The 27,038-nt window shown below is 41.2% G+C and overlaps 1 protein-coding gene across 3 annotated transcripts; it reads left to right on the plus strand.

Moving 5' to 3' along the window:
- Positions 1–6,077: 6,077 nt before the first annotated feature.
- Positions 6,078–24,317, plus strand: PTGR1 (prostaglandin reductase 1). Of its 3 annotated transcripts, none has more exons than XM_058823738.1 (10): positions 6,078–6,096; positions 12,288–12,394; positions 14,252–14,297; positions 14,994–15,053; positions 16,265–16,432; positions 18,207–18,324; positions 18,608–18,763; positions 20,221–20,326; positions 21,344–21,462; positions 22,385–24,313. In XM_058823738.1, the coding sequence occupies exons 2-10, from the start codon at positions 12,289–12,291 to the stop codon at positions 22,493–22,495; spliced, it is 990 nt and encodes a 329-aa protein (XP_058679721.1). In that variant the 5' UTR covers positions 6,078–6,096; position 12,288; the 3' UTR covers positions 22,496–24,313. The 3 variants fall into 3 exon arrangements, with proteins under 3 accessions (XP_058679721.1, XP_058679720.1, XP_058679719.1); XM_058823737.1 differs by lacking the exon at positions 6,078–6,096 and adding an exon at positions 11,524–11,635 and having other exon boundaries at positions 22,385–24,311; XM_058823736.1 differs by lacking the exon at positions 6,078–6,096 and having other exon boundaries at positions 14,228–14,297; positions 22,385–24,317.
- The last annotated feature ends 2,721 nt before the right edge of the window (positions 24,318–27,038 follow it).

Genomic DNA, 27,038 nt, shown 5'->3' on the forward strand with positions numbered 1-27,038 from the left:
GGTCCCGGTGCCTCACTCGCTCACCCTTGTCCAGAGCCGCTCCGTGACGCCAGTGCCCCACTCACTCGCTCACCCTTGTCCAGAGCCGCTCCGTGACGCCAGTGCCCCACTCACTCGCTCACCCTTGTCCAGAGCCGCTCCGTGACGCCAGTGCCTCACTCGCTCGCCCCTGTCCAGAGCCGCTTCCCGATGCCCGCCAGGATCAAATTTTGGCGCCGAGAGCCGCAGCCGTTAGGGGCGGTGCCTGATGGCGGCCGCCCCGCGGCGTCAGCCCGGCCTGCCCTCCCCGCAGGAGAGGGCGGTACAGGGCCGCGCTTGGCGCCTCCTCGGAGAGGAGCGGGCGCAGCCGGAGGGCGGCCGGAGGGGACGGCGGGCACCGCGGGGCAGGCATGGCGGGGAAAGGGCTCCTGCAGTTCTGAGGGGGGCGGGAGCCGGCCCAGGGAGGGAGAGCGGCCTGGGCCTGTGGTCCCCGAGAGAGATGGGCGGGCATGGGAAGGCACTCGGGCGTTCCTGGGGAGCTCTCTAGCGGGGCTGAGGAGCTTGAGCAGTAGCTCCAAGCTACGGCGGGAAGTGTCTTTGTACCTCCCTGAAATTACATCAAAATGGAGGAAATGCTGCTCTATACTTCCTGCACGCATTCCTATTTTGCCACTCCCTCCGCCCCCAAAAAACCAAACCCAAACGCCATTTATGCCCGTTCAGATCTGTTGCTGTAATTTATACATACATGCTTCCATTCAAGCAGAATTAGGGGAACTTGCTCAAAATGTGTGAGTACGTGTCCCTGGAAGAACAGTGGCTGTATATTGCTGCACTGGTCAGAGCAGGAAAGCAGAATCGGGTGAATGTATTTACTCATTCCTGAGCCTGCTTTTGTCGAGCGGTGTAAATAGACCAGGACTTGTAGGTGGGCTCAGGCTGTCAGCTGGACAGTGTTACTGCTGAGATCTGCTGTAAACCTTGATATCCTGGACTACTGAGTTTGATGTTATTTCAGTAATTTGAAATAATTCAGACTGTAGGTCAACATTACATTAGGGAAAAAATATAGTGTTTTTGCTTGCTTCAGAAATTATACTGGATGCAGCTGTTTAAGGCATTAGTGTGACAGCGCTGCTGCTGGAAGCACTGTAGGCCGAAGTACTTGATGGTCCCTTATCTGCAGTTCACTTGCTTACATCTGCAACCTATACTGGGAAAAATTATTTTGAATTTGGACAAGAATCAGATTGATACTGTGTGAGTATGCAACCCACTCTTTATTTGTAAAACTGAAAGTGTTCCCAACTGATTTTTGAATCTCCCTGCTGTGGGAGAGGTGCTTGAGTGTTTCTTGTCTGCAAGAGAGTTCCTGTTAGAGGTGGCTGCTTGAACTACACTGAAGGTGGCACCTGGTTGTTCTTCAAATTGCCAAAGTCATTCTTAATGTGTGGTTGATGGAGCTGGCAGCTGGGGAGCTAGTACTGTATCTGCTCCAGCTGCTCCTTTTCCATCCAGATTAACCACACCCTGAAATAAGGAAATGGAAATAAAGCAGAACCAATTCTGATGAGAGCAGCTTAATCCTATAAAGACAGCCAGGTTTGCTCCCTGTTTACATAAGACATGGGAAAGAAAAATAATTACTTAAGTATTAAGAAATAAGTTCTTAAGTAGATCTGTAATAGCTTTGATGTCATAAGGCTTGTGAAAAACGCTAATCACTTGTTTTTAAAATTCTAAAAGTTTAATAGTAATAAAATGGTTATAAAAAATAGTAATACAATTAGACTAATAATAATTTGAACAATTTGAATTAGTACAATATGAGACAATAGAAACAAAGAGTTAGGGACGTCCGGGTACCTTTCTCTGGGCAGCAGGAGCAAGAAGAAGGACACCCATTAAAGGATTAACCCTTAAAAACAATAGCCTTTCCATATTCATACACTTCATACATGATGCATAAATTACATTCAAACAAAGGATTCTGTCTGGTCATCGTCAGCTTCTTCCTCGGAATCCTAACAGCGCCTTCAAGGTGGGAAGAAGTTTGTTTCTTTTGGTAAGAGGGCAATAAATTCTTCTTCACTGAAAGATTTAGATGTCTGGTGGCTGCTTTCTCACTGCAAGTCCTTTCTTTAAAAAAAGTATCCTACATAGCATAGTTTCTATTTTAACATTTTTTTATAACCTAAAACTATATTTTACACAGTACTTAAGAGAATTAATACAACATTACTTTCTAACACCACAACATTACTTTCTAACACCACACATATAATATTCATTTTAATATTTGAGAAAAGCCAATCATAAAATGCATGCATTTTTCACAAGGCTTAAATTTTGAGTTCTTCATTTTAAGAAATATAAAATCCAGTTGTAGCTATTTAGCATACAGTTAGCACTTTGGAATGAATATAACACATGGTTTGAGGAAGGAAAATATATTTTTAGCAGGTGACTATGTAGGAGTAGTTTTGTTATTGTTATAATAAGTTTATGGAACTACCAGGAATCAAAATTCCGGCTGTTCAAGGAGCTAGTCAGTAGAATCCTCTATGAAACTGCCCTTTTGGACAAGAGGTGACATACTCTTAAGGACACCTTCCATAGAGTACAAGAGCTAGTACTCCCCAGTCACAAGAAATTGTGTAAGGAAGGCAAGAAATCAGCATGGATGAGTCAAACAGAAAGGCAAGAAGGACATGCAGAGGCAGTGGAAGCAGGGGACAGGTATCTGGGAAGGGTATCGGGAGTCTTGATTGTGTAGGAAGGCCAGGGGGCATCTGGAGCTGAACTTGACAAGGAGTGTGAAGAATAACAAGAAGGGTGTCTATCGGTATGTTACTTTGACAGAAGAGGTCAAAGGAAGCATACACACACATACCACTGTGGGAAATGCAAGGCTGGCAAATGGGTAGCAATGGCTGAGAAGGCTGAGGTACTCAACGACCTTTTTGCCTCAGTCTTCAATGGCAAACTAGCTCTCTTTCCACACCCTTAGCGTGGATGGACAGCATCATGGAGACCAGAGTAGCAAAGTGTTTCCCACTATAAGTGAAGGCCCAGTGGTAGGATTGCATCTGTGAAAAATGCCATCCTGGGGTCCCAGTGTCATGATAAAGGAGCCATCCTACAGTGACACATGACATCTGACAGATTTGCCTCTTGCCACTGATCAGCACTGGTCATGGGTGTGCTCTGACTGAAATATTTCCTATGGTCTGTAAATGTGAGTGTTCATGTAGCCCTACCTCAGAGACAAATTGGAGAGTTTAACTTGTCCCTAAATTGGAGCATTGTCCACCACAGGACAAAGTCCAGTTGGCAGCCTATTACTAGCCATAATTTTTGGTATCCTTATGAAACACCTAGACAGTCATGAACTGGAAGAGCAGAATCTTTCCCCACTACCCTGAACTTGAATCCAGCTGCATCTAGTGTTCTCAGTTCCTTAGCAGAAGAAAGTCCCTGATACACATGAACAGATCCAGTGTAGAGTCACCAAGATAATGAAGAAAAACCAAGAGAGAAATGGCTTTCTTCAGTATCCAGAAACAAAAGCTATTGTTTCTGCTGCCATCTTTAGCTGCTTACAAGGACAGTGTTAAGGACACTGCTTATAAGGACAGAGGATGGAACCCACCTCATGTGAGGGGAATGCATGGTAAGAGATGATAACTGTTGTTTGCTAAACAGTGTTTTCCAATGGTGCATGGAGAGTCCTGAGATTTCCTCCTGCCAAACTATGTCAAGGTCAGATATTAGAACAGGTTGCCTAAAGACATTGTGAAATCTTTATCTTTCAAGGTAATACAGCTTCACATGTCTGCAATCTGATCTGTGCTTCCACTCTTAAAATTCGTTTCCTTGGACTCTCATTGACATTCCTCTTCTTTTTTTCCTCATGTCCCTTTAATTTTTCATTTAGCAGTCTCCTTCATACTACAAGATAATGGGTAAGAGATACAGGTCAGATGTATGTATATGCTAAGCAGGCTTGAGCAGCGAGTATCCCTCTTGCGGAAGAAGTTGGTTGTGCATGTTGCAAGCCGGAACTTGTTCCACGATGAAACTACCCTTGTTATAGTACGGAAGTCCAGGAGGGGCCTTCAGAGCAATCTCTGGTGCTTGAAAGCACCAGCTTGAAGTTTGTCACTTCCCTTCCAAGTTCACTTAGTCACTATGCTGCAAGACATGTGTGCACTGCAAGGGGGTGTTTAACGTTTGTAGAAATGTATGCTTTTAAGTACTCAAAAGTTTTATTTGGCAGCTGTAAAATCAAGCGGATTTAACATTTCTGTCTGTGGGGCAGTGACAGGCCTGTTGCTGCAAATCTAAGAAGTGAAACTGGGCTATAGGATATTTCTGCAGCAAATCTAAGAAGTGAAATTGGGCTATAGGATATTTCTACATCAGTAAATGCAAAATTTCATCAGAAATTTTGCATTTACTGATGTTAGAACATGTGTTTGTCCTGTATCAACATTTAAGTAAGGCAGAAGTTAAAAAAGTGCCTAAAAGAAGTTTAGGGTGCTATGCAGTGACTGGGAAAGCACAGCTGGCCCTTTAAGTAGCTTCAGCTTATTTTTGTCAGCCCACATCAGCTGCTGTGCCGTATAGAACCACAGAACTGCTAATGTTGGAAAAGGACCTTTAAGATCATCAAGTCCAACCTAGCTCCACCATGTTCACCAGTAAATGAATGTAGTTTGTCCATGTAATAGACTTGTCCTCAAGTGCCATATGTACATGTTTTTTAACACTTCCAGGTATGGTGATCCCACCAGTTCCCTGGACAGCGTGTCCCAATGCTTTACAGCCCTTTCTGTGAAGAATATTTTCATAGCACCTATATTAAATCTCCCTTGGTTCAGCTTGAGCTCATTTCCTGTCATCCTTTCACTTATTACTTGGAGACTGACCCCCACATGGCTGCAGCCTCCTTTCAGATATTTGTAGAGTGATAAGGTCTTACTTTTTGTGCAGTTTCTGAGGGCTGAGTGCAGCTGCACCTATTTCTGTGATGGTGTTGACTTCCCTTTTCACTTCCTTGTGTAAATTTGCTCCTTTGAACCTCTGTTGGAATTGCAACCTGATAACAAAGTGCAGGGTGGTACAGTCATTTAGCAGAGTGAAAACTAGTTGCCTTCAATCTTTGACCTTCTGTCAAGATTTGATAGTATTGCATAAGTGTGGTTGCAGCTTTATTGTTTCATAATGCAGTGTCATGCTTGTGTGGATATTTGCAGTATGGTCTCTGCCAAAAGTAGCATGGGAGTGGTTTGCCTTTACTTTGTTCTTACTACAGGGAAAAAAAATACAATTGAAAAATTGTAGGAACTAAGCCAGAGGGGAACAATGGGTAGCTTTTGCTAAAGCTTGTAAGAACATAGGATTTGAGGCCCTGTTCACTCCCAGGTAATATGTAACCCTTGTATGTGTATGGGAAGTCCTGACGGAGCCTCTGGATTGTTACTCCCTTGGCAGTATCTACTGCCAAGAAATCTTTCTATGTTAGTTTGGGGGGCTTTTTGTGGGTTGGTTTCTTTTGTTTGTTTGTTTCTTTGTTTGGAGTTTTTTTTTTTTGTGTTATTCTTTTGTTTGGGTTTTTTTGTTTGTTTGGGGTTTTTTTGTTGGTTTTTTGTTTTTAAGGCTTTTGTCCCTTATGCTGGTTACTGACTGGCACTTTGTTTTGAAATGCTGCAGATTAATAAATTAGATCTGGGGAAAGAAAATAGATAAGATGATGATTACCAGAAAATGCTGGTAATTGTTGCTGTTGTGGTGATGGGTGAATTTCTCCTCAGAACCAATGTACAAACTAATTATGTCTGAGATACATTTTACTTAGACTGAGAAAAATCACACCCTTTTCTTCCAATGTGTAACTGCTTTAGAATGGAGATAAAAGGAGAAGTACCACAATCACATCTGCAAATCATGACTGTCAGGAAGATGAGCTGTTAAGCTAACCCAAAATTTGAATTGAACTCATGTAACTGACAGGTTTCTAAAAGGATTTTATCCACAAGGTTAGATTTGGGCAAGTCCAGGCTGGAAAACTATACCACACCAATCAGGAATAACAGCTGAGGTTACTTAAGAAAGGTAAACTTTTCTGATTTGACTCATGCTTTCTTGAAAGCTTTTACTGCTTTTCTGCTTTAATGTGATGATTCCCTGATTTCGGGTATCACCATTAGCTCTTCAGTCTATTGAAATTATTTCAACTTTCTCAAACTTGTCTGCCTCTTCTTTTCTAGTTGCTCGTATGTATTATGGTATTCCAGTTTTCACCTCTTCCTTCTCTTCCGTTTTCCCCTGAATTGTGAACCTCTTTACTCATGTTGATTTTGTGGACTGAGCTATGATTACCTGTGTGAAGGTGCTTTGCTTTCACTTTCCTCTCTGCTGCAGTTTGCAGCAACTGCAGTGTCTGAACACAGGTGGGATCCTTGCTTTATTACTTATATTCTTAGTGCAAAAAGGCAAGACTTCCCAATCCATTACTTCTTTCCTTGATAGTCTTTATTATTTGATAACTTGATGGGCTAGACCCCAGGGCAAGGGGAGTTTCAAGGACATCAGAATAAATGCTGTCTAGGACTTCAATTTCAGCAAAAGCTTTGATAGTTCTTTTGTCAGAAAAACAAGCAGAAATGCATCACCTTATTTTTAAAGGCATCTTCTTATCACTCTCTGGGCTCAGTTCTTTCTAATTTGAGAAAGTTGATTCTCAAGTTGTCATAGCAGTCTCTTTATGGTAATGATTATAATGGTCTGTGAAACGCTTTATACAGAAAACACACAGAAGTGAAACAAAGAGTTTTAAATCTAACACCAAAAAGTTGTTAAAGGAACATTCCTCATAACAGTTGAGTCAAAATTTGGAACATGTTGGGAATTTATTTGCAGACACATGTTCAAAGAAACAACAAATTTCAGGCATTCATATACATGATAACATCCAAGATTTTTTATAGACACTCCAAAAAATCTGCATCTGCATTAATTGCATCGTGGTATATGTGTTTTGTTTCTTTTAAGTACTTTCAAAGCATTTAATCTCTGTTTAATGGATAACCCAAGTTTTATCCAGCTAAACAGTGCTTTATTAAATTTACTGTCCTGGTTAGACAATTCCTGTTGATTAAGTTTTCTAGGGTGTACTCAACTATGAAGTGGCTCCTTACTGCACCTCCAATGTGTTAATCAAGTTTTCTGGGATGTATAGACCTTTGACTCCGTATCTTTCTTGTTCTATGACTTCTAATTAATCTCTATTTATTTGATAGCCATTGAATAAGTCTTTGTTGAATTCTTTTCTTAAACTATTGATTAGGTTTTCCAAGCCATATGGGTCCATGGAGTTCCTTCCTGCAGTTACAGTGAGGTAATTTCTCAGGGTTTTCTATTGATACTCAGCCAACACAGATCTAAATCAAAACCAGCTAAAATCACAGTCAAACTTTAACTAATTAAATGTAATTCATTACAAAATTTTTTAAAAACCACAAAACTCCTGGTTAACTAAGATATAATTAACTGTCAAAAGAAATGTATTATTCAAACCTACTGACATTGAAAATGAGAGGAATAGTGGATTTGTCTTTACAAACAAGCTGTGGGCCTTCTGGTAGATAAAACTAGCTCTGGAAGATAAAAGAAACAATGGGAAGGATTCCACTAATTGAATAATGGAAAAAGATACTTGCTTTTACAAGTAAACTTTAGATTTGCTGATAAACAAAATTAGACATTAATAGGTGAAAGAAACAATGGGGAAGAAAAACCCCTAAATTCCATAAGAATTAAAAATTAAAAGGGAGGGTTATACATTAGAGGGAAATCTTTGGGAAATCTTCAGGATCAGGCGTATCGGTGAGTCTGTATCTCTCAAGTACCTCAGCCAGTGGGGAAAGAGAGAAGGGAAATGTGGCTGGGAAATTAGAATAAAAAGGAGGCTGTGTCCTCCAAAAATTTGAGAGAGATCCGGGGCGAATGCCCCATGGCCTCTCTCTTTATTTGAATAAAGCCAGAAAGGACTCTTCTGTCTCCTTTTTGGACATGTTATAAATAATGAGAAAGCCAAACTAATAATGATAGCGAAAGATTTTATTTTCGCTACCAAAAATGCGGTCCTCTATAGCCACAGCCAAAGAGACAGTGTTGAGCCCCGGATCAGCGCTGGGTGAACCTGGATCTGACCTCTATCGCATTGGATATCCCTCTGTTAAGGAATGCTGTCTCCCTTGGGGCTGTTTTATACAGTTTTTTCTGCCTGAGGCAGAGGTGCCCCAATTTCTTTTGTCACCCTGCATATGTGTGAAGTTTCTTTTCACTGTGCAGGGTTGGACAATCGGTGTTTCTTGGGAGGTGGCTGGTCCTGATCATGGCAGAAGAAGTTGGGTATTTAGATGTATGTTCTTGATGGCTTCGGTTATCTTGATTGATGATACTTATCAAGTACTGATCATCCTTGGGTGTTCGTGGGTGGCTCCAGGAGAAGCCCATCTCCACACCAGCCATGTCCTGCTTGCAGAGGAGGCATTCTTTCCTGCTGCCACCAGGAGTTTTGCTACTTCTTTGTGGTAATCTGTCTCTGGGCTGTCCGTGATCTGAGGCTCATTGGATTTTTGTTACATGTATAATTTATTTTACAATTTTTATTTTATACATTTTCCACACAAGCATTAATTACTTTACATCACATATTACAGACATAAACCTCTGGTGTTTGTGGATTAATTTTCCTAACAAAAACCAGGTAGTGTTACAGTTTACAAGAACAGGTTACTGTTCTTGGAACTGATATTGTGACTATTACATACTTAGTCCAGTAAAATTTAGGTGGAACCCACAAGTGTTGCATCACTGCTGTTTATCCTTTGGAGTTATTTTATATGCTTGCTTGAGCAATGTAGTCCTTACCACTTCTTATGATTTTATATCTATCTTGGTTTTGTTAACCTGGAAATTAGCTTGTAGATCCATTAATCAAGCATGTGTCTGTATTGTTTTCGGTTTGGTTTGTTTTTTGGTTTGTTTGTTTGTTTTTTTTTTTTTTTTTTTTTTTTTTTTTTTTTTTTTTTTATGACCTACAGGAAAGTCTCCTAGCCTTGAAGTGGCTGTAATGATGTCATTTCAGTAGGGAAAAAAAGAGAAATAGTAGGCAGAAAATTTGTCCTGTTTCCAAAATTAGGCCTAAATATAAAAAAAAAATAGGGTTTAGTGAAATTAGTGTTTCAATATTGTTCCTAAGCAGGATCATTGCTCTGCAGAAAAAACCCCAGGTATTCCAAAAAGTTTGATAGGAAGGTGAGGATTTGTGTGAATAGGAGATCTGAGAGTGGAAGCACCCAAAGAAACAACAGAAGAGAGACAGAAATGGCCAGTACTGATGGCACGTAGATTTGCAGATTGTCCTGTACTCAGACATGAAGACTCAAGCTACTAAGATAGGATAGTGGAAAAGTAAAAAACAGGGCTGGTGCCTTGGAGGCATACAGACAAAAGAGACAAAAAGCAAGGATTCAGTATTGATGATTCTCAAACATGGGACAGGATGGAAAACAAAGCATTTCTGAATCACTGTTGGCTTCCCGGGGGTATAAATGGCACATCAGTGAATGGCTGCCAGGCTAGCCATTCCTTTGTCCCTGGTCATTTCTGATTGGAGCACTTGGGTACCTATCTGAATACAGGGCACCCAGGTGGGGCAAATCCATCCCAGTGCCTCTGAGTTTAAGCTAGTGGGTGGGATCAGTTGTGTGTTTTTCTGAACTCACCTTTTGCTCCTGTAAACATGTTTTCTTATTTTGCTTTGTTGTTGCTGCAGCATCGTGGTATCTTTTGTTACAGCCAAATGCTATTGATACCAAAGCAAATGCATAAAGCAGCAGATACAAATGCTGGCCCACTTACCTACTGTGGGATGCTTTGATTTTGATGATACTTGATTTTGTGAAAAGTGATTTCCCCAGCACACACTTCTGGTGCAGGAAACATTCACTGGCGTTTTGTTTCTTTGTCATTGTGGAACACGGAATATCTCTGTTTCATCACAAAAAGTTGTCGACTGCTGGTTAGTTTCTGGATTTCATGACAGACTCTTTTATCTAAATAGTGGAGAGCTTGCCCTGTTCTCCCTGATCCTTGCATGTGCATCTTTAAACACGTTTTGCTTTTTTTTCTCAGATCCTTGGTACTAATTAGCACTTCTGTCTTTATGGGTTTTGTAGTTGAACACGTCGCTATATATTGGTTTTTTAGACTTTTCACTATTCATATTGTTATAGGTAAAAATCGATAAAGCTAAATTAACAATAATAACGAAAGATTTTATTTTCATGACCGAAAATATGGTCTTCAATAGCCACAATCAAAAGGACAGCGTTGAGCCTGGGGTCGGTGCTGGGTGAACTTCGGTCTGACATCCATCACATCATCGGACCCCCTCTGCTCACAAATGCTGTCCCTGTCAGGGCTGGCTTTATACAGTTTTTTTTCTCCCGAGGCAGAGGTTCTTCTTTTCATTATTCTGCATATGCATGAAGTCTCCTTTCTCTGTGCAGGGCTGGACAGTGCTGTTTCTGGGAAGCAATGAGTGTTGATGGGGAACTCAGTATTCAGATGTATGTTCTTGAGGACTCTGGCAGTCTTGATTGAAGATACTTATCAAGTGTTCATAGCTCTTGGGTGTTCTGGGATAGTCTTGGGAAAGGCTTATCTCTGCACAGCCAATGGCAATGTTCTTTCGATTGCTAATTAGGCTTTCTTTCTTTGCTGCCATCTGGAGTTTTGCAATTTCTGTGTGGCAATCTGCCCCTGACTATCCGTGGTCTTAGGCTTTTTGGGTTTTTTTACATGCACAATTTTATTTACAACTTTATTTCATGTATATCTCATATAAGCACAAATTATCTCATACTGCATATTACAGTATCGTACTTGTGAGTTTTGACAAAAAGAACAAAAGCTGAAGACAGTCCCCTGCACAGAGTTTTCTCCCTTGCTACATACTTCATTGCAACATAGTTGGGGCAAAATGCCAAAATTTGCTATTGTTTCTTAAGGTGGCTCATAGATAGAGGCTTAGCCATGCAAACTCTCCTTGTGCTGAGAACAGGCAACATGTCAGGGCACACACCATGAGTGGCAAACGGATTTGCTGTGTTAAAGTATGAATTGAGCAATGAAATGGACATTAATTTTTAATTAGGTATTTCTGCACAGAGGTAGAACTCTTTAGACTTTCAGGGCTGGATGGGACAAATGTAATTTGAAGAAACTCCTTTTGTGATGGATAATCTTGTCTTCTGACTGCAGTATTTTGTGAGTTCTAGAACAGTAGGTTTTATACATTTAGCATTGCATTCTTGACAAAGTGCCTCTGCAGCTGACTGGGCACTGAACTGGGGGGGTTTGAAGGATTGATCTTAATGGGAAGAAGGTGAATCACAGTGGGTGTGCCTTATGGTATGTTTACTTCTAGGGGAGTGTACTGCGGGCAGTACCTACAGCCCTCAGCAGGCATTTACATCTTTTATAAGTGTGTGTGACTGAAGGAGTCCAGCATATGACTGAGCGGACGCAGAAGGTTATTGACTTGTCAGCAGAAGACCCAGTTTTCGCCTGCCTGCTCCAAGTATAAGCTTCTCTTTCTTTGTTCTTGTTGATTCACATGGGTGTAAGAAGGGAGGAGGACATCTGAGGATAGAATTAATGCAAGTAATTTGTTTGTTTCTGTCTTGCATGGAAAATATTGGTAGCAATGTGCTTCCAGTTCCAAGGTCTAAGCTTTGCAGTTGGAGAAGCGTTTTCTTTCAATATGATGAATGTCACAGAAAGAGCTCTTACTTACCTTTGTTTTTGTCATTTGCACTTTGGTTCAAGCTTGTAAAAGTTTAGGTTAATGGGTAACCAGGGGCAATAGGCATAAGTTTTTAATTTTATTTTCTAAAGGGATTTTTTTCCTCCTAGAAAAGTAGATTTTCCTTCTTTAGTATCTTTATAGTGGGAGTTGCACATTTTGCTGGAGTTACTTGCTTCCAGAGGTCTCTCTTGCAGAGAGGTCTGACAGGTCAGAGGAAGATCTGGGTTGCTGATGCAATATGGAGACTTTTCTGACATTTTCTTAATCTGGTGATATTACCACAGAGACGAGCAGAGGCTTTCTTGTGTGATAGCTCATTATTGAGATAGGTGTTTTGCCTAATGAAATCTAAACCAGCCCCATGAGCAGCCAGCACTGTTGGGCATTGCTTTGACAGGTGTTCTTTGTCTGTGTTTGTACATAGGATGGTGATTGCCAAGGCATGGGCTCTGAAGAGGCATTTTGATGGTTTTCCCAAAACCAGTGACTTCGACCTGAAAAAGATAGAGCTACCAAATCTAAAGGATGGAGGTGAGCAGAGTGCTGCTTGTTATTACTAATTTTTCTGGAGGTTATATGATTACTGATGTGTGGCTGTGGAGCTATAAAACTGCATGTTTCTCTTTGAAATTTGAAAAATGCTGGCTTGTTTCAAGTCATACACCTTAAGGGAGAAGGACTATCGCTGAAGAAGTATACTGATGGAGTTGGTGGTTTCAAAGCCACCTTGTCTTCTGATGAGTCCCTTAGAAACAATGATTGAATTCTAAGTCCATTACACAGCAATTAGGGCCTACCTTTCACAGTTTCTGCTACCTGATCACACTTGCTGCCCGATGACAAAGACATTGGAATGTGTTTGCAAATGGAGAAAATCACCATGAAGAAGTGATGTGGCCTCAAAACCAACAAACACAAGAAGACAATTTAATGCAGAGCGAGATGTGGACTGTGACTCAGAACCACTGAAATAACTGTATTAAGTTCCTAGCATGTTTTACTAGTAACATGTTTTTATTTACTTTAATTTTCAAAATCCTTTGGAAAAAGATGGAGAACATGATACCCTATAGGAGTTGGTTTTCAGTGGAGTTTTTCTGATGCTGATGGAGAAAATATTGAGGATAGTGTTAGGGGAGAGCAGAGTGACTGCACTGGGAATGAGCCTGCAGCTGAAAGACGTCAGGGCTGCAGTCAGTGAGGGTTGATCTTTTATTTCAAGAAGAAAGATGGTAAGATTTCTGCCTGCATTCAAAATATTTTTTTGTTATTCCTTATCTTATTTTATCTGTTGCAACAAGAAGAGATATTGAATATAAATAGAAAAAAAAGACAGTTTTTATTCCTGTGTTTCTCTGTTTGGAGGAGATTAAGGAATATGATAACTTATCATCATATCAATAGCAAGAGCTGTTGGTAAAAGAACGAACTTTGATTTTTGGTTTCACATGGACATTTGTACTGTATTTCTTTGAGACTCATCCCACCATTTGTCAGTTACAGAATTTGCCACACTTTAAAAGGTGTGTAGAAGGAATTGTCCAGAAGGATATTAAAGTACCAATTATGTTTACAACTGAAATATTTGAAAATTGATTTCTTCTTACACTTACAAATACACTTTAAAAATTCATGCGTGTGGCTATTTAAGAACATGAAGTATTTTTTTCCTTCATATTTTAATCCCGAAAGCAAAAAGAGGCATAAGTTCACACTACAGTGACACTTGGAAAGGCGATGTTATGTTACATGGCTTTTCTGCTCACTCTTGAGTAATGGGAAGGTACTTAACATCTGAGTACATTTCCAGCTAGACCCCTGCAGCACAGGCAAAGAAAAATTTTAGCAGGTGGAGATGAACCGCCAAAAGTGCTGTGGAAATGAGAAGTTTAAAACATGTTTAACAACAGTCTTTCCCAAGAACTAGTGTTGTTAGACAGTAAAGTGGATTAGGCTATTTAGAAAATAGAAACTAATGCTTTCTCTTTAAGGCAGACAATTAGTTTGTGTTTGACCTGTGCCACCCTCTTCTGGCTGAATCATGGGATGACATTTTACATATATCGAAATTAAATGAGAATTGTTTTTAGGAATTCTGGCTGCTTCACTCTTCTGTAGAGAAAGGAGATAGATGCAAAATTGCAAGATTGAAAATGAGATAGTTTGCTAAAGCTACACTGGGGAAATTTTCTTTTTCAACAGCATACCAATAACCTAAAACTAAAGAATGTCGTACTTGTTTCTGGTAGGTTTTTCCTAAACAAAGAAGGGATAAGGGGGACTTTGAGCAGTCTGGAGTTCATATCAATTTAGTTTGAAGATTGGATGGTGGAAACTACTCTCTACTGCACTGATAATATCCAGGAATTTCTTTGTCTTTTGTTGCAGAGTTGCTGCTTGAATCAGTGTTTCTCAGTGTTGATCCTTACATGAGGTATACCTTTTTGTCCTTTCTGAATTTCTGGCTAAAACATCTCATTTGAATTGCCATTTATACCTCAAAACAGCAGTGGGCAGCACCCACTGCTGTTATCAGTGTTCCAATGCCTTTGTGTTCTGTTTCAAAAATGTATGTGGATTACAAGACTCACTATATGGAACTGTGCCAGATTTAACTAGATGTTGGGGTAACATTTCTGCTGCCCTAGACTTTTCTTGGAATCAGCTGTTGTTCCTTGTCATGTCTTCAACTGGAATGCAATGTACTCAAATGAGACTGCAGCCTTGTAGCAGTTCTTGCTTAATTTAACTTAGCAAACTTGTACTTAAGGACACACATTTTGTTGGACATTGCTGATATACCCAATAGGGGGTAGTTGAAGCACAGGGAGACTGAGTAATTTGAAGAGGCATTGTGGACACTAAATTCAGAGATAGTTCTCTGGGTCTCACGCTTCTTGTACAGATGGACCATGCTGTGGAGATTATTGCTATCATCCTGCTAGCATTCCTGCCCAGGATGCCCAGGTAGCTGGCTCTGAGAAGCATTGGTCATGTTGTTACAATGACAAGGTAGTTGATACCTGTTAACAACAGATACTCTCTGGGTCGAACAGTTGCTACTGCTTCCTAGTGTGTCTGGAACGTTACTAAAGTTTCACGCAGTAAACTCTGTTTGCCTGTGTTGCAGACCTTACAGTCGAAGGGACATGAAGGAGGGTGACATAATGATAGGCACACAGGTTGCCAGGTAAGACCTTCAGTTGCTGTTATCAATGTGCATGGCAGATCAGAACAGGAGTGTGCTGACACTCCAGACATCTGCAGCCTATGTTACCCCTCCTTGACTTGAGTCTACATACTTCTGCTACTGATGTTCTTACCACTAAGTGGAATGTGTTTTTCCTCTAAGAATCTCTTTTGCTTTTCTGGAGAGCATATATACCTGTGGTAAAATCTGTATGTTGTTTCTGGTGATAATGTCTTCAAAGGCAATTTTTACAAGTATAAAGGACCAATCATTGTACATGGCACATTTTGACCATCACATTTTAAAACGTGATGTGTTAGTAGCTGCATGTCTGCAACCATGCATGCTGTCTACTCCAGCTGAAAATATCTCTGCATCACAGCTCGAGCCAAAGGATTATTTAACATTAAATCCATCCTTTTCCCAAGCTTATGGTAATGTAGCTGCAGATGTTTCCCTCTGTCGGTTTGTTCCTGCTGTGTTGCCTGTAAGCTGCTGCCAAGGAACATCTGTAGCCTTTGACTCTTGCATTTCTCTGCAGAAACATTGAGGGCTGGGATAAATTAACAACCAAGTCTGATGAACAGAAGGTCAACTGCTTCTAATGATTCTAAGCTGCTTATCTACCCCTTTCCAAAACAGTTTTCTTGTTGAGCTAAGAAAGTGGAATTTTCATTTGGCACAGAGATGCTAATATGGATATCTCTCTGATTTTAGATATGCTTTTTATCTGGTTTCATTACCCCAAGAGGTTCCATCTTCAGGATCTTCAATTTTTAAATGAGGTGCAGGTTGTCTGAGAACAGACAGCCTATCAGCAACTCCTTGCTGTTCCATGCTTTAATCCCAACATCCTCTTTCCTGCATTCTAACTCACAGAAGCCTGGTCTGATCTCAAAGCAAACTGGTGCTAATCAAAGAAACAGTTGGCACTTGTGTGTGAAAATTTGGTTTATTGTGGGCAGGGCTAAATCTAAAATCATCTTTCCAGTATTTCCCTCATGATAAGAGCTTGTAGACATTTCAGGAAAAACACTTAACACCTATAGCATCAGCAGGTGTGGATTAAAAATCATGTGAAATATTTCTTTTCTGAATCACAGGAAGAATGGAAGAGCCAGTATTGATTTGTTTCTGACAGGATGTGATTTTGGTTTTGGTTTTTTGTGTTTTTTTTTTTTTAATTTTATTTCATTTTACTTTTTAAACAGGGTAGTAGAAAGCAAAAATCCTGCTTTCACAGTGGGGGCCTTTGTCGTGGCTGGCAGGGGCTGGAGAACTCATTTTATCTCTGATGGGAAAGACCTACAACTTCTTCCTTCCAATTGGCCGGAATCGCTCCCCAAATCTCTAGCTCTTGGAACAGTTGGCATGCCAGGGTAAGTTTGGAGATGAAAGGGCAACTATCCCCTGGATTTTGGTGCACAGGAGGTTTCTTCCTGTTTGTATTGACCTTTGTCTTGTTCTACCAGCATACTGCCTATTCACGCTGCTAAAAAAGGCGTGCTTCTGGATACTCTGTGCCTGTATAAGGCATGAAGTTTATCCCATCCTCAACATCAGAGGAGATTTGCCTTGGAGATTATTGTGTCTCTCCTTGAGGAGCTGTAATAGGTCAGAAAGAGGATCCAGGAAGAGCTGGAAAGAATCTAGTTCAGTCTGTGTTAAACTCAGTGGAAAGTCTCAAACTTCACTGGCACGTGGACTAGTCTGCTTTTACTGATTGTGCTCTGTTGCTCTCACTGTATTTCCAGAATCAACCCCAAAATGCAAAAGACAGATGCTGTATCATGCAGCAAAATAGATGTTCTTTAAATTGCTCTGCAGCAGACAAAAGTGCTGTGCTTTGGAATCTGTATATACTATTTGAATCTGTCAATCTGTCAGTCATCTGCTTGCATTTCTTACTTCATTCTCTGTAATTTTTAATGGGACTTTGGGAGTCCTAATGATCTGGAAGGCTTTCAAAATTATTGTAAAATTGTGTGTGGTGGAGAACTTCTCAGATTTCATTTTAAGATCAGTCTAGATGCATGTTTTTTCTAGATGTCTTATAGAGGAATTCAGTTAGCTCTTTCAGTTGAGACCAGGTGGGAAGCTCTGAGCTTGAATTTAGAAATTAGAAGACTTCTCTGAGATTCTGGACCCAGAGTTCCTACAGATTACTAATGCACTGGTGACACCTGAAGTACAGTTTCCAGAAAGACGCTACAAGAAAGACTTTGAGTTGCTGGAACATATCCAGAGAGGAGTGACAGAGCTGATGAAGGACCTGGAGCACAAGTCTCATGAGAAGCAGCTAAAGGATCATGGGACTTGTTGAGCGTGCCACTTATTGGCAGGCTCAAGGAGACCTTACTCTTCTCTACAACTACCTGAATGAGGTTGTAGCCAAATGGGGGTGACTATCTTCTTGCAGGTAACAAGTGGCAGGACAACAGGAAATGGCCTTAAGCTTCATTAAGGGATGTTCAGGTTGGACATCAGGAAGAATTTCTTCACAGAAGAGTTTGTCAAGCATTGAAACAGACTGTCCAGGGAAGTGATGGATTCACTGTCCCTGAAGGTACTCCAGAAACAACTGGATGTGGCGCTTAGAGCTAAAGTTTAGTTGACAAGGTGATAGGTGACAATTGGTCAAAGGTTGGACTCAGTGATCTTGGAGGTCTTTTCCAACCTTAATGATTCTGTTTCACCCAGTAGCCATAGCACAGTAGTCCTCTAGAGCAGTGAGCCCATCAGCAAGCTTTTTATATTTTTTCTGCCCGCTTTGATTTGTGATGAGTATAATTTAATCTAGTAGATACCAGTTGGCAACTGACCTCTGTCTACGTTGGATTTCCTATCTCTTCCAGTATGTAACTGAGTTGTCACAGAGTTATCTGTGCTTTTCCTTCAGACTAATGAGCACAACAAAAGCTGTTTTCACCTTAGAGAGATTTCTGCCTCAGCAATCTCTTTCCCAGCAATCCTCTTTCTGGGATGGCTGTGAAAAAGCCAAATTAAGAAGGTTGGATTAAGTTTTGGATTTCACAATATAGGAAAACTTAATCTTGTGCTGGTAGTGACTATATTTTTGATCTGTGTGGTCAAGTAATGTGTGTGTCTGTCATCTTTTATTCCTCACTGAACATTCTTTAATTTTCTTTGCAGCCTCACTGCATATTTTGGTCTGCTGGAGGTCTGCAAGATGAAGCCAGGAGAGACAGTCCTGGTTAATGCTGCAGCTGGTGCTGTGGGCTCTGTGGTGGGGCAGCTTGCTAAAATTGGGGTGAGTGGCTTGAACTGCTCATACTTGCTGCTGAGAAGACATAGCTGTTAAACAGGGTGACAGGGCCATGAATGATCATATAACAAGCATCCCTGAAGGCATGCCTACACAAGGGTCTTGAGATGGAAAAGCTCCTGAGTACATAGCAAATCTAGCTGGATGCTTCAGGAGCTCAAATACTGATAACAGCCTTACTTAAAGAGTGCACCCTTCAACTAGCACACTGAGTGTCGGCCTCTGTTGTCAGGGGATGTTTATAAATGTTTTTCTCCTTTCCTTGCAGGGCTGCAAAGTGGTTGGCTGTGCTGGCTCAGATGACAAGGTTGCCTATCTGAAAAAAATAGGCTTTGATGAAGCCTTTAATTACAATACTGTTAAATCTCTGGATGAGGCACTGCGTAAAGCCTCTCCTGATGGCTATGACTGTTTCTTTGACAATGTAAGTTCAGAGAGAAGGCCTTTCCTTGAGCATCTGTCATTTTCTTTAAACTGTAGCAGGAACTCAATATTGTAATCATCTAATTGAAGTCTACACCAGGATTTCAATGTGGAGATCCATTTAATCAAGCAATGGTGTCTGTAGGAACTTACTGCTTTTCTGTTCCCTTCCCACACATATTTCTGCAGCTGACTTGAGCAGTAACAGAAAGGACAGAACCAAAAAGGCAAAGCTGGATTGTTGACAGTGTTTGTAAATGGAGAGAGAGGTTTTACTTCACTCCCTGAAAAGTCTGGCACATTTTGGGAAGTGACAGTCACAGTAACATGAAACTGATCCAGTCCATTACTGGCCCCACCTTTGACCACAGGCAGTTCTCTGCTGTTGCTGAAAGGGGAGTGAGTGTGGATGGTTCAACATTATGTGGTCATGGGGGCTGCCTTGGTACCTGAAACAAAACAGTAGCAAGGCCCACTTGCAAATCTACTGCAGCAGCCCTCAGAAAGTTTCTGACATCTTCCAAATATAGCTGGAATTAATGGGGACAATGTACTGTTCTTGATAGGTGTTGAATGTGAACATCTTGTTTTGAAGGCTAAGAAAATTTAACAGTATGGATGCAGTTAAATTGTGTCAGTTCACTTTCAAGATAAAGAGCTACACCTGTTTCTTTTGTTTTCCTAATACAGTTAACATGTCTCATACCTGATAAAAAATATATCTGGCCACAGGGGTATTAGCTAGTATACTGGCTTAAACCCCCTGGCTAACTGCCCGGTTTAAAAGAAGCCATCTTTAGCATGTCTTTCAGAAGTGCTTCTGCCAATCCTGGGATGAGGGCCCTGGTGTTTTGCCTTTCTCTGGCAATTGAAAGGAGTGTTTGGTGTCAGGGCAAAGTGCTTGTCTCTGTGGCAGGAGCTAAGGTCTTAAATAGGTTTTTTGGTCTTGTCCATTCCCTTAATTTTTACTTCTAACTTTTGTGCAGAGCTCCACACAGCAGTATATTTTCTCACAGCTTTTCACTATTAAAAGTTTCTTTTCACAGCACATCCCTATTTTGGAGATGAGAACCATAAAGTAAAAAGTTTGCATCACCATGATATAAAGATGTAAAATTGCATAGTGGTGGGAAAAGCAGAGTTGGTGCTTCTTAGCACTCTTAGGAGGAGGGATCTATGTGCTAGTCCTGCCTGATGCTTCCAAACCAAGCTTCCTGAAGCAGATTTGGAATTAAAACTAATTCCATACATTCATAACTCATTTTTAGAAGAGTGAGATTGAATCCTCATAGGTCTGTGTAAATCCAAGGGTTTCTGCAGCCACCAAGTCTTTGGGGTAGTGGAAGTTGCTTCCCCCGATTGAACCTCTTGGTGCAACAATGCCATGTTGGCAGATTTTGGCAGCCAATGCTGAACACTGGATTGTCTCTAATGCTGCACATGCTCTGGTTCTTGTAGGTGGGTGGAGAATTTGCCAGTGTTGCTATCAATCAAATGAGAAAATATGGAAGGATTGCAGTCTGTGGCGCAATCTCTCAGTACAATGACTCTGTGCCTCAGAAAGGTGAGGGTCTTTATTGTATCTAAAGTGATTTTGTCTTTGGTGATGGCAGAAATACATAATGATAGTCTACTGTTTACTTCCCTGGGCCATTTGAGTGTATGTATGTGTATACATTTGGGTAACTAGCTACTGCTGTGGGACATGTGGGACACTGGGACCATGCTCCTTGTGTGTACATGCTCTCATCCACCACACTGTCTGATGAACATCAGCTGATTAGGAATTAAGGAGTGGCTAAGGTACTTAAAACAGGACTCCACATGGCCCTATGCAGATATAGATCAGCAGGTGTGATGTCATGATGCCATTTATACAGTAGTATGTACTTTAAGATGAGATAATGGTTTTCCTTCACGTTTTTAGCTGATGCAGCTTAAGCTTTCTGGGTTGGTTTTCTTTTTCCAGTAAGATTTCAGGTACTAATAAAATTGCTGAGAAATGTGGCTGAATGAATATTCATTTTCAATAGCATTAAATTTCCAGATTTGCATTCTAAAATGAATTGAAGGACTGTATTCTCTTTGGTGGCTGACTGGCTTTGGACTGTCAGATCACTTTAAAAACATGAAACAGGCTTTTGGTAATGAGGAGGCTATCAGACATTTTTGTGACTGAGGAAACTGTTTTTCTAGAGTTTATAACTCAGATCCTGAGAGTTAGAGAGAGCATGAGAGTCTGTCAGGCTATCAAACAAGCTGTTAAAACAGTGTTTTTAAGATTCAGCTTAAGTCTCTCAGGTGAAGCTGAGGCTACTTTATTTCTGAATGAAATAAATTCTGTTTTCAGAACTGTTTAGTTCCACAGCTTTAGGGATCAGGCCTTTGTCTCCCTAGGTGGCTGTCCATGAATCTTCAGTCTTTTGTGCTGGAAATTCTCTTTGGAAAATCTATCTGTTGCTTCTGGCTGAAAGGAAGTGATTCAGTGGTCTTTACTGGCTAAAAGCTCACTTTATGCGTCGGGACTTATTCTGAACGAAACTGATATTGCAGGTGGCTTGCTGGTTCTTTTCTCTTGCAGGGCCTTATGTGCAGCTTCCCATGATTTTCAAAGAGCTTCAAATGGAAGGGTTTCTTGTGACGCGATGGAACAGCCGCCGGGAGGAAGGTCTGCAGGCCCTGCTGAAGTGGATCATGGAGGTAAGGAAGGAAGGGGCAGCTGTTTGTAAGGTGTATACTCACACTGCAGGGTCCAGCTCTGCAAGAGGTCTCTTGACATAGCTGTTTAGGTGAGGTCACAGCATAATGCTTTCCTTCTCCCTGCCTTGATCCTTGAGACTCTTGGGGACACTTAAACTATAGTAGATATGCCTGGTCCGTTCTGTTTTGTTGAGATGTGTGATATCAGCTTGTAGACTCAGATATAATCCAGAATACATGTAGGCTTTGAAGAAGCATGCTTCCAGAATAATGCAAAAATACTTATCTGATAATGAAGATTTTCACAGTTAGAGTAAATTGCTGTATCTCTCATTCAGTCACTTGTAGTATGGGCCAGGGTTTCCATTGTAGTATTGTGCTGAAGTTACTGGCAAGAATGAATTTATAGTATTAGGAGCTGGGCTTTAAAGGGATTTAATAGGGAATTTCTTGTATTTTATTTTTCTAAGTGGAGGCTGAGTTAGTAACCGAGTTCATGGCTGTGAGAAGTTTGTGAGGGAGACCAGTAAAGGCTAAGAGGCTCTAGCTTTTACAAACATGAGGTTTTGGGATGGATCAGGTTTTGATCATTGGATTTGCAATTCCATACTTCTGTATGGGTAGAGACAGGCCTGGTTTCGGGTAAATGATCCCCTACCTGTCAGTTGTTTGGGGACCAAGTAGCAATAAATCTGTCCTGATACATTTTTACAGCAGTGACTTTTACCTCCTGTTATGACTCCAGGTAAAAGGTTTTACAACAAAAGGAGATCTTCACAAGAGTCCACCTGGTTTTGCAGTTATCCTGTGCATGCCAGCTTGCATGTTTCAAATGAAATATATATGCTGGAGAAAATGTTGCTGCAGTTTATTCTGTTTTGGTGGATGAAAATTCAGCAATTTTCTTTCTTACTTTTGACAGGGGAAGATGAAGTACCATGAACAAGTCACTGAAGGATTTGAGAACATGCCAATGGCTTTTATAGGAATGTTAAAAGGAGAAAATATTGGAAAAGCTGTTGTAAAAGTGTGAAGATCAGATATTCCTGGGAGACTGGCACAGCAGAATGTGATTCTGTCACATTCTGAATGCTTTTAATTCACTTGTCAAATCATGTGATCAGTATGTTTCAATCACTTTGCTAGATGTTTGTTGATGGTAACTTCTGTTAATAATTTGACTAATAAGTCTAAGTATATTCCAGTTGCTTTGCTTGTGAAGAAATTGAGACTTGCTTCCCAGAGCTACACAAAACAAAGTGTCTTAAAATTGCTGAAAATCAGACCTGTAGCAGATTTGATAATAGCTTGAACTTTTCTATGAGCAGGCTTGTAGAAAGGAAAATCAATTTGAAAAGCTTTGCTAACTGATGGCACATTTAATTCTTACCCATTGATTTGGCCCAGAACTTTGCAAGGGGGATTTTTTTTAACCCATATCAAGGAGCAGAGAGCAAACTAAGCTAACAACAGCTGGGGATTCCAGCTTCACCTCTAGCTAGCTTTTTAATAATTTTTTTCATTAAACAGTGTATCTATCTCAGTTATTCTGAGAATATGGAAAGGAAAAATAAATATCCTAATGTATACTTGCCTTATCTTATAGTTATATTTGTGCAATACTATCACTTCTTTATGGTTAACGCAGAAGAGCTAAAATAGTACAAGGACTTGTTTATCCCAGCAGATCTCAATGCAGGTGATATGGATAGATTACTAATTTTCTTGAGAAACTTGTCATTGGTGTCCAAGCTTGGAGCTGACTTTGCCATAGTGTTTACCCTGGCTCTCCTGGAAGGTGAGATGAATATGATGGCCCTACTGTGTTAAATTGGTGTTCAGCACACACAATGTGGCAAACGAAGGAGATAACAGAGATTAGCAACTGTAGATATCTTAGATGTTCTGAAAATTAACAAGGACCTGTTACTATGGGATTCATAGAGGCACTGAAGGTGATTGTGATCCATTTTCAGTCACTGTGGAGGACTTCTTCATTAGTTTGAAGGTTTCATTACTGATCCGTGAAGAGAGATCCCAAGCAGTCATATTATCTTTGCAGTGCCAGGATTAGATGCTCTGTATGTCAACAAAAAGAGATCACTTACTTAAGATGTAGATTGACAATACTTGCTGAGTGGACTTAACAAAACACACCCTGAAATGCAGATCAGCTGGCCACTGGGGAAATAATGAACCTCGGCACAAGTGGGTAAGAGGTTCTGGTAGCTTCATTGTGTTTTCTGAGGAGAATGAATTGACAGTTTGAGTGAGTTCCAGTGCTGTGGTTTTACACTGACCACTGAGGAAGATCTGTGGACTAATACCATAGCACATCACATAAAGTGGTAAACCAAAAAAGGGAACTTCTTGTCATTAGGCTTCAGATGCACGGACTAGAGGTGTGCTGTTGTGTGGTAGCTCTTTGTTGAGGAATTTTGCACAGCAAGCATAAGGTGTTAAGCAGTTAAACCATGACTCTAGAAATAACTATATGTATAAATGAAGAGCTATTTAGCCAACAAATTATGAAGCCTGCAACTGTTTACATAGAGTTGTAGAAAGATTTGTCAGTTAGAATAATCCTGGCTCAGCCTGCTTCCTCCTAAAATATTGATCTGTACATTCCCCTTGCTGTGTGCAGATTTTATGCTTCATAAATAGCAGTTGATTTTGCAAGGCTGTTTAACCATTAAAATATAATTTTTCTGTGTAAAACCAACACCACCGAGCCTCTGAAATTTTCTGGGGAATATAGCTGTATCCTCCTGAAATTCCAAGTTTTCTATTATACGTCTGTAACACTGCCACCAGATGAATAATGACAGTTATAATGACAATTATCCCTCATTGTCTCGCACTGTTTGGAGGTCTTGCAGTAGTTTCTTACTGTAAGTCTTATTGTCCTCAAAGTTCTAGGTTTGTGGAATAATACCTGGATTTTTCCACATGTTGAAAGTAAAACAGAAATATTACAAATTTTGGGGTTTTTCCTTGTAGCACTGGCACAAGTCAGGATGAAGGTCTCTCTGTTTCACCCTGCTAGTGAAGCAAGCTAATCCTATGAGTACAGCCATGGTGATGAAGTTAACAAGGTGCCAAGGTCCAGCCTAGAACAAAGACACAGCAATGTGTTGTTGGGATTGGCTTTTCTGCCAGTACATGGTTCTGTGTGTTTTTAGGGGCACAGCGTGGGTTGTACCTTGCAGGCAGTCCAACCTATCCTCTGACAGCTGCACAGGGCCTGTGAGCAGCACTCTGCCAGGCACCCCCTCTTCTAACATTATCACTCTGCAGCTGATCTTAAAGGCTTGCTGATAAGGGGTGAGCTCTAGTGGTGCCACTGGCTGTCAGAAGGTGTTCCAAGGTCTTGCCTGGGCCTAGGTCAGTTCAACAGTTCTCCACTGTGTGTGTGCAAAGGTGGAAAAGGGTGTCAGCTCTGCCCGAGGTGCAGTGGTCATTTTTCCATCACTTTGCAGCTGGGGCTATTTGATACTCTGGTCTTTTTCTGCTGCTTTTCTCCAGTCCACATGGTCATGTGTGTGCCACTATAAGTTACAGCTTGCAAGTAGGGTGACAGTGGGATTTGAGACTCTATTATCCCAGTTAATTGAGGATGTAATATTTGAGAGCAAGAGGAAGAGTTTATTTTATCTTAAATGTAAACAGCTGCAGGCTTCGTGATTTTTGGTTAAGTAGCTCTTCATTTATACATATAGTTATTTCTAGAGTCATGGTTTAACTGCTTAACGCCTTATGCTTGCCTGTGCTAAATTAAGCAGTCTCTAGAGTTATACCAGGCTAATAAATGCATAACTTTTTGTCCTGTTCCTAAGCAACATCAGACTGGGGCTGGTGGCAATAACTTGTTTGAGCTCAGGACATAGTGGGTACCTCCTTGAGGAGTTCACCATGGCCTGCCACACCAAAGGTGGCCTCTGAAAGCACTGGGAATTGTTGCAAAGGGCCGTGGGTTGTTGAAACCAGGGAGCTATCCCTGGAATCCATTGCTGCCTGATGAGTTTCTCTCATAGTCCTCCCCAGGTCAGTGCCCACAGGAAGGGTCATGACACACCATGGCCCAGCCACAGCATCCATTTCTATGAGGTGAGATCTGTTCCCCAGCTAGATCAAATCCCACCTTAAATCTGCCACCACCTCTGCCTGTACTGGAGCAAGCAAGCCATACCTCTGATCCTTTGCTTTTATCTTGCTCCTATGACCCCTTACTTAAATTGTTCACCTCCACCATCTGCTCCAGACAGGTTAGCTTGCTGCTGGCCACTACCTACCGTATAGGGAGATCCCTCCTGTCCCTATCCCCAACCCATCATCACTAGCTCAGTGTAGGCTCAGCCTCCTTTGGAGCAGCCCTGCAGAGTAGTGCTACAACTGCCCATTGTGTTTTCCTTATCAGCAGGATTAACAGGTACAGTACTATTCATGGTGTGTGTCCTTGCTCTCCCCCTGAGCAAATGTCATGGCCTTGTTCAAGTAGAGGGGAGATGACCCAAGCCTAGTCTAAAACTCTTCCTCCTATGCCTTCTAATGCTTAGCTTCACCACTCCCTAGAGTCTGTGTATACCCCTGTTACATCCATGACAAATGCACTTCAATTCCTGTAAGCCAGGCAGATGGTGCCACCAGGATAGTAGGAACCCACCTTCCCCCATGCATTCCCTTCTAGCCCATTGCCTCAAGGTACAGCCATCACCCCAGCACTGTCAGAGAGGTACAAACACAAGGCATTCACAGAGCCTGCCTGTGTACACACACTGTATAAAACCCACAGACAGCAGTGGCCACCTTGTGGTAATCTGTATGGCACAAGCTTGAGTTTGTCAGCTGCAGGTAGAAATAGAACTTTGTGCAGCTCTCATGCCTCCTTCACCTTTTCTGTCTATCAACCTGGACTGTAGGAGGAAAAACTGCATTTCAGGTGGATGTTCATCTCCACTATCTCCTGAGGTGTTTCCAAGTTTCTCAAACTCACCTAGTTTATTCTTACCAAGGTTTTGTTACTGGGGAGGCTTCAGGGGTGGCTTCTGGTGATGACTAGAAGCTGCCACCTCATCAGATAGACCCAGTGACAGCCAGCTCCAAAGGGGACTTAACCAATGGCCAAAGCCAAGCCCTCTGTGATATGAGTGTAAATAAAAGCTCTAAACTATAGTGGTAGCGAGAAAGGAACAAAAGCATCTGTTCCTTCATATGGGAAAAAGCATCTTGCACCTTCACCAGGTCTCAGACTCTCCCACCCTTCACCAAGGGCCAGGGACTAGCACAACAGAGTTAATCCAGCAAGGATTTCAACAATATGCTCCTCAAGCCAATTCCTTTGGTGGCTGAAAGCTGCGTGTCAATAGAGCACAACACAGAGGAGCTGCTATGCCAGTTGTCATTGGTAAAAAAAATATGTAATTTTTAGCTTGGTAGATCCAGCTAGTTATAATGTATGAACAGTTAAGAAATTAAACATTGAAATTATTACCAATACTCTTACTGGAATCATTCCAGAGGGGAATTAAAGTCTTTGTTCAGGTCAAGGAAAGAAGGGAAAGCAGATGGCTAGCTGT

This window comes from Ammospiza caudacuta, chromosome Z (genome assembly GCF_027887145.1).
Source record: "Ammospiza caudacuta isolate bAmmCau1 chromosome Z, bAmmCau1.pri, whole genome shotgun sequence".
NCBI classification, from domain to species: Eukaryota; Metazoa; Chordata; class Aves; order Passeriformes; family Passerellidae; genus Ammospiza; species Ammospiza caudacuta.